The 8,397-nt window shown below is 32.6% G+C and overlaps 1 protein-coding gene across 1 annotated transcript; it reads right to left on the bottom strand.

Annotated features, from left to right (window-relative positions):
• Positions 1 to 28: 28 nt before the first annotated feature.
• Positions 29 to 1,585, bottom strand: LOC125492850 (uncharacterized). The gene is made up of 3 exons (XM_048635583.1): positions 966 to 1,585; positions 562 to 848; positions 29 to 471 (listed from the first exon to the last, which is right to left on the bottom strand). The coding sequence occupies exons 1-3, from the start codon at positions 1,583 to 1,585 to the stop codon at positions 29 to 31; spliced, it is 1,350 nt and encodes a 449-aa protein (XP_048491540.1).
• Between the last annotated feature and the right edge of the window lie 6,812 nt (positions 1,586 to 8,397).

Below are 8,397 nucleotides of genomic sequence, written 5' to 3'. Positions count from 1 at the left end.
TGCATGACGTCGAGACAATGTCTAACCTCTAGATCCTTCCAATATGGAAGTTTCCACATAATAGACTCCTTTTTCCAAAGTCCCTTACAACCATCACTCGCTCCTTTGCCGAATATCGTTCAATACTCTTGACCTGATCAAAAACCTCAACACCAATCAATGGCCTACGAGCAACCCATTCCTCAACTGTTCTTCGGGTCCGCATATAAACTTCTTTGTGACAAGTAGAAATGTATTTAGATTCTGTGTCGTCGATGCAATTCGGGCATGCTTTCTTCCCTTTGTTCTTATACTCGGATAAGTTCCCATAAGCAGGAAAGTCATTAAGAGTGTATAAAAGCATGACACGCAATGTGAAAACCTCATCAGCATGTGCATCATACACATAAACTCCTTCATCCCACATTTTTCTCAAATCATCAACAAGTGGTTGGAGGTAGACATCTATGTCGTTTCCAGGCTGTTTTGGCCCTGAAATAAGAATCGACAACATGATGTACTTGCGTTTCATGTACAACCAAGGAGGCAAGTTGTATATAACTAGAAGAACCGGTCATGTACTATGTTGAGAACTAAGATTGTCAAATGGGTTCATCCCATCTGTACATAGGCCAAGCCTCAAATTTATATCCTCGGCACCAAAGGTCTTATGCAGACGATTGATACCTTTCCACTCAGGAGCATTAACCGGATGTTTGAGAAAACCGTCATTTTTCCTTCTTTCTCCATGCCACCTTAAGCTCTTAGCATCTTTCTTGATTGAAAACATGCGCTTGAATCGTGGTATAATCAGAAGATACCACATCACCTTTGCTGGAGGCCCTTTCTTATCACCAACCCATGCACACCTATAACGTGACTTCCCACATCGAGGACACTAATCCATATCCGCATATTTATTTCGATGTAGCACACAATCGTTTGGACAAGCATGTATCCTCTGGTACGCCAAACCGAAGGGACACATCAGTTTCTTCGCATAGTAGTTCGACTTGGGTAGTTCATGGTCGTCCGACAACATATCACCAAATGCTTGCAATAAGGAAGTGAAAGCTGAGTCACTTATATCGGCTTTCGTCTTGATGTTAAAGAGTGTTATCACGACCATCAGCTTGGTGTACCTCGTACAACCGGGATACAACGATTTTCGAGATGCCTCGGCCATGCACTCAAAGATACGAGGCCGTTTCCCAGCATCATCATCCACCCCCTCCATCATCTCCTTGATATGGTCCCCATCATCATCATCATCATCCTCAATAATCTCATATTCGTCCTCGAGGTTCTTGTCATTCTCAATGACATCAAATTCACCTCTTTCATGCACATCGTTAACAACGGCATTCCCACCATCATATATACCCTCCTCACCGTGCCAAACCCATACATGGTAGTCTTGCCTAAACCCACGACGAAAAATATGCTCCCTCAGCGACCCAATGTTACTAACCATCCCTACATTGCCACAATCAACACAAGGACAATAAAACCCTTCAGTTCCCGTTGCAGCATGATGACTTAATGCAGCATCACAAAATTCAAATACCCCATCCACGAATTCACTCGTGTCACGACTACCATACATTCATGCACGATTCATTTCAATCACACCTCTAATTACACACAAGCAACAAGTACCTCATGTCAATAACAAACTTAACTACATGATTACAATTTATATATGAACGATATACATTAAATGAAATTGGGCATGCTTTCCAAAGGTCCTTATCACTCCAACCTAACCCATCCTTAGATGTCTATAATCTCACTAGTGAATGTATGTCTTCTTCTCGATTCTACGGAAAATCCGACAGCATTTCCCTACAGTTCTCCAAGTACACGATGTAGATATATAGTTACTTATATCTACATATGTACCCAGAGAACAAAAATAGGGAAACGACAAGCCAAGATTTTCCTCCATAGAATCGAAATAACGACATACATTCACTACCTAAGTGAGATTAAACATCTAAGAACTGTCGCAAACCGGGGACTATTCAAGACTTACTCCTAATGAGTAAGTCTCGAACGGGTATCTAGGCATATGATATGATGATGCATATATACATAGGTTTTTGAATAACAAAGCATCTTACATCTAATCTTAATTCAACGATACATATATACATATTTGGACATATAAACCAATTTACCAATATATGAAATTAAAGAAAGTTAAGTATGAGCGATGACATACCAATATCAAGGTTGTAAATAGGGAAATGGAACTCAACACTCCATCACTAGCACTCCATCACTAGCTAGCTTCAATAATTAACAACAAAGTTTAAAGTTCAAATTAGTATAAATTACCAAACTAAACTAAACTAAACTAAACTAAACTAAACTAAACTATGTTACAAAAATAACAATCATACTCATCCTACCACAAAGACCTAGCTTTTTAGACCTCTAAGTCCAACTAACTACTCCAATTAAAATTAAATTAACTCATGAATAAAATTTAAACCACTAACAATTATTCATCAAATTACACTAACAATTATTCATCAAATTACATTGAATTACAATAAAAGTTACAAAAGTTTAGTTACCTATAGCTAGGAAAAGGTGGTAATGTAGTTGTTTAGGGAGGGGAGGAGGAGGAACGAAGCTAGGGAGAAGTAGTGGTGGCGCGAAAAGGTAGTGCAGCAGTGATAAAAGCCCACCAGGTGCAATTCGTCGGCGTTGGTGGTGGTGTGCAAGACTGAGGTGTGAAGCTGGGGTAGTCGCCGGCGTTGGTGGTGGTGCACAAGTCGCTAGCATGGGCAGTGGTGGGGCAGTCGCAGTGGTAGTGGGAGTCCCCAACGGGTGAGTTTATTTTGAGGGAAGGATTTTGTGTTTGGAACTGTTTTGAACGCGGGATTTTTGTTGGGAGGGAAGGGATTCATGGAACAGATTTTCGGATGAGGTCCTATGAACCGCATCAGGTTAAAAAAAAAACCGCATCCCCTAATAAATCTGATGCGGTTTTTTTGGACCGTATCCGCTTATCTGTACCAAATTTTCCACCCATTTTTGGGTTCATTTCCGGATGGGGTTTTACAAAACCGCATCTGATACAAAGTGACATATAAGGTTTTTTCCACTAGTGAATCACAACAAATAAACATAAATCTCTTCAACTATTCACGAGGCTTTTGAATCTTGCACGGGAAATTTTTTGTTTGATAAGAATATTTTATATTCTAACAATATTAAATACATACACATATTTCGTGATTCCGTCAAAAGTTGATAAACAATAAGATAATGAACCATATATTAAATGTTTTTTCCATTTGCTTTGTTTGTGCTAGTTGTGACTTCCACCACACAAAATACATGATCATCTTTATGCGGCAAGTTGAATTCTCTCACTTTGATAACCAATTGTGCAATGTAGACCCATAAGTTTAAGTTAAACTAAATTAACCCTCATGTTTTGTTCAACATTGAATACTCACCCATGTTTTTAAAAGACTTAAAGGTATTTTAAAAATAAATAATTTTAATCATATAATTTTATAGCATTTACCTATAATTTTATAGCTTGTCCAATATGTTTCAATAGTCATAAATTCACTAGATATGATACTTGTCTGAAAATTACACATTGACTTAAAAATACCAAGATTAACCTAAAATGACCTATATTGACTTAAAAGTGACCCGTTTTGGCTTAAAATACCAAGATTAACGTAAAAATGACCTATACTTGACAAAATTAAGGTTTACTGAAATCCGACTGAAATTTGTGGGTAATGATTATAGGTCGCAGATTTTTTGAGATACACTGTACTTAACTAAATGTTCTCGTATATAGTTGTAATTTCTCTTCGCATATCCTTGAAATCATGTTGTCAAAGACAAACAAGGAAAATACTTCACAAATTTGAACGTTCACTTATCATCCGAAACATTAGATTTGTAATACCTTGAGTTCGTCATGTAGTGAACATATTTGAAAATACTTAAATTTGCACGTAGCTAAGTGATTTTGTTTTATAGTATTAGATAGATATACTAACAAACAATTTTCTCTCTTCAAATATCAACTCTTGAAGTGAAAATTATATGGACAACTTTCATGATATTTTTCATGAGTTTCGTGATTGATAATATACTATCTCCGATCTTTATTAGTTTACCCGTATTTTTTTTGGGACGTCCTTATTAGTTTACCCATTTCTTTTGTTTCTGTATTTGAAATGGGACCACTTACTTTCCATCACACATACATTAAACTTTAACATAAAATAATAATTTCTCTTTCTTTCTATGTCCTACAAATTGTTTCTTCTAAAACTTTGTGCAAACAAAACAAAAAAAAAACAGGTAAACTAATAAAGACCGAAGGGAGTATATCATATAACACATAATAACGACAATGCTTTGAATCGTAAGGTACATTTTTCTCACTTAAATTATCTTGAACTTAATTGAACTTTATACTCATTATAATTAATTTTATAACGAGTTTAAACTCTTTTATGAACGAGTAACGAAACTTATTTAACTTATCTTAACTTATTAGAAATTTAGAACTCAATCTTATTATTTTTAAGGTGAAGAAGACACACTTAGAAGATTATGGTAAACTAAGTTTATTTATTGAGAATGTATTATGTAGTAGTCTATAGTGTCACCTCAATCTAATGTTTCATTTTAGGGAAAAGATATAGTTGGAAGTGTTATTGTACTCAACCATTCAATCAACGTTAAATTCGATCCTCATTATCATGAATACTTCAAATATATTACCATGAATAATTTACCATCACATGCACAAAAAAGAGTTGGGAAGTAAACACAAGTCTATATATACTATTTCATTAAGAGATCCATGTTTATTCGTCCACACATAAAATTACCAAAATTACAATACTAATAAAACGACTTTTTTTTTTTTCCATATGACAATCATGAACTATATAATTCTTAATAAAAAAAATAGATGAACTATATCATTAGAAATGCTTGGGTAATTTTCTTTAAATGATAATTGTAGAATGATATATTACATTTACATTGACATAGGATATAGTAGTAAAATACAACCTACTACTATCTAGGATAGAATATAGTAAAACCTACCGCTACCTAGGATAGTTACAATAGATAGAGATGATTACAAAAGATAAAATAGGAAACTACAATTATATCTCGGATAGAATATATTAGAAGACTAAGTAAACATAATTACATAAGAGTAGTAGTAGGCTACGTTTAAGGAAGAGTATGCAATTAGTTTGGGTTTGGCCATGATAATTTCTCTATCTAGTCAATGCAACTTGCAAAGGAAAATCTTCATCCTAACGGGGCAAATTGCAAGGTGATGAAACAAATGTATGGAGGAAAAAAAAGATGAATTTGGTGGAGGATAACATCACATAAAACGTGTATTTATACTTAATATTCACCGGTCCTTTTGATCTTGAAATTGAAAACTTGCTTGAATTACTTCCCTAATTTATGCAAAGTTTGATATTTATACAATATCAATCATGTGATTATTGTCCTAGATTGATTACATAATTGTAAACAAATATCATTAATTGATAATATCCATATTAAAGCTTGATTGAATCGATCCCTAAAATCGCGTTATTCAATTTAGGAATGATTTTAATTCAGGTGATCAACTTGCACATTTGAATGTTAAGAATTTCGGATACTATCAATTTAAATTAAGTGATTGATTGACAATTACCATTAACATTGACAATAATTAAGATTGATTGATAATTTAAATTGATTATCATTTTTATTTGGGAATTTAATATTTCGAAATGTAACCAATATGGGAATTATAAATTTCGGCCAAAAGTATATGAATTTGGGATTTAATTGCGTAATTGTAACCATAATTAACGTCAATCACATTAATATATAAATGGGATATGCTTGATTTCCGGAAATCTCATATGACATCATGATATTAATTGCCTAATTTAAATACTCAATCAACATAAATCACGATTTTTAGCATTTATATATAAAAAAATTTCGGCCACAAGATAGTGACATGCCACGTGGACCCAGAATTTCGGAGTCTTTAGTTTGTGAAGGTATAGAATTGCTCGGTCAAAATGCGTTTGCCATGTAGGATTTAATAGAATTTTACTTTAGATAATAATGTAGAAGATATAGATATAGATATTATATGATATGATATATGATATTGATTTTATCTTTGATTTTATTTTTAAAACCCAAATTTAATCCTTCAAGTATGTCAATTAGGAAACTTAAAACTTCCCCCAAAACTCTACTACTTGTGGCCATCTACACTCGTATTTCAGTACCTCAAAACTCTACTACAACTTGCCGCAAATTTGTACTGAAAATAATCAATAACCATCTAGTTTTTTTAATTTCCTAATTGACATTAATCATACATGATTGATATTTTAATTTCATTACCATATATGAATTACATAGGAAAACTGAAAGTATAGCAATATGGGAGTGAATACTTTTCGACCAAATTTAAATGGAATTGTAGATTATAAAAACTGGCCTTGCCTTACTTATTCCACAATTTACGCTAATCACCCATAATTACCTCTAATCACCCGTAATTAAGACATATAAAAAATTTCGGATTCACCCAAGGCCAATCCTAAGTGGACACCCTATATGATAGTTTTACATTGGTTGTGCTCTAGAATTGCTCGGTGAACATGAGCTTGCCACATAGGATTTAGGATTTTGCTTTAGATAATAATATAGATTATAATACTTTATTATGTTTTACTTTGAAACATTAAGCATTGAAACTGTAATGGATCAGTGGTTAAACTCTAAAATTTCATTTCATATATCATGTGTTCGAATCCTAGTAACTACACGTTTAATATTTTTGATTGAGATTATAAACATGTAATACGTGCATTGTGCTCCCATCTAGTAGCACAATGAAACTTGTGCTCCCACAATACAAAATAGAACATTTACAAATACGAAAACGAACGCTTTACTATTGAAGTGAAACATTACGAAAATGAACATTTAAGTGTTGAAATAGAACATTACAAGAATTCATTTACGAAAAAGAACATTTTACTGTTGAAGTGAAACATTACCAGAATCCAATTACATAATGAACATTTTATTGTTGAAGTAGAACATCACTAAAATTCAATTATTTAAATACACATGCTTATCAAATATAGAATATAGGAAAAATAGAACATCTTTTTGGTGAAAAATAAGTTTTAAAAGAACATTTGCTTGATGAAAATAGAACAATTTTCACAAAAAATATAACTTAATTTTCTGCAGAAAAATAAGCTTAAAACAAATGTTTGTTGAAATAAAACATTTGCTTATTGAAATTAGAACTTTTTTTACGAAAAATAGAACATAATTTTTTGCTGAAAAATATGCTTAAAATGAATATTTGTTGGAATAGAACATTTATTCATAAAAAATGGAACAAATTTACTGGATGCATGGTGTGCACCGTGCTCTGGGAGCACAATAGAATTTTTACATGTGTATTAGAAGGTTCATACGAGTGCCACGTGGCACTGTTCCTTTGATAGAAACACCTTTTAATATATTTGTATAGATGTTTATTGACCTTCGCCTTCATTCTATCAATTAGAAACTTGGAAGAGAGAAATTTTTTTCAGCAAACAACCTATCAATGGTTTGAAATAACCATTGGCAAATGGCAATGCGATAATTAGATACATCAAATTAATTGCTGTAACAGACTGCTACTAAAAAAAGAAGCTAGCATAATAAAATCAAGGAAGATTTATTACCATAAGTTTCAAGTTCTGTAACGTCTTTCTGTATTATAAAAAAACTAATATGAACCCGGTGCACACTAATTAGTGTGCACCCGATCCATATCACGTGAGTTTATGATAGTGTATATTGATATGATATAGTGTATGTTAAAATGATATAGTGTATGTTAAAGTGATATAGTGTATATTAAAATGATATAGTGTATGTTACAGTGATATAGTATATGTTAAAATGATATAGTGTATATTAAAATGATATAGTGTATGTTACATTGATATAGTGTATGTTAAAGTGATATAGTGTATGTTATAATGATATAGTGTATGTTAAAATGATATAGTGTATGTTAAAGTGATATAGTGTATGTTAAAATAATATAGTGTGTGTTACAATGATATAGTGTATGTTACAATGATATAGTGTATGTTAAAGTGATATAGTGTGTGTTAAAGTGATATAGGGTGTGTTAAAGTGATATAGTGTGTGTTAAAATGATATAGTGTATGTTAAAAGTGATATAGTGTATGTTAAAGTGATATAAGGTGTGTTAAAGTGATATAGTGTATGTTATAATGATATAGTGTATGTTAAAATGATATAGTGTATGTTAAAGTGATATAACGGGTCACGTGCCTAGACCTGGTCCAC

The sequence above is a fragment of the Beta vulgaris genome, chromosome 8 (assembly GCF_026745355.1).
Source record: "Beta vulgaris subsp. vulgaris cultivar EL10 chromosome 8, EL10.2, whole genome shotgun sequence".
NCBI classification, from domain to species: Eukaryota; Viridiplantae; Streptophyta; class Magnoliopsida; order Caryophyllales; family Amaranthaceae; genus Beta; species Beta vulgaris.
Note: the sequence above shows the minus strand (reverse complement) of the source record. Positions and strands in the feature narration are given on the sequence as shown.

What these genes read in the sequence shown, in the direction of transcription:
- LOC125492850 (XM_048635583.1), bottom strand. Translation starts at nt 1,585, where the DNA reads ATGTATGGTAGTCGTGACACGAGTGAATTCGTGGATGGGGTATTTGAA. An exon ending in TACTATGCGAAGAAACTGAT is followed by an intron (nt 849 to 965) that starts GTGTCCCTTCGG and finishes GTCACGTTATAG; the next exon opens with GTGTGCATGGGTTGGTGATA. An exon ending in CAATCTTAGTTCTCAACATA is followed by an intron (nt 472 to 561) that starts GTACATGACCGG and finishes TTCTTATTTCAG; the next exon opens with GGCCAAAACAGCCTGGAAAC.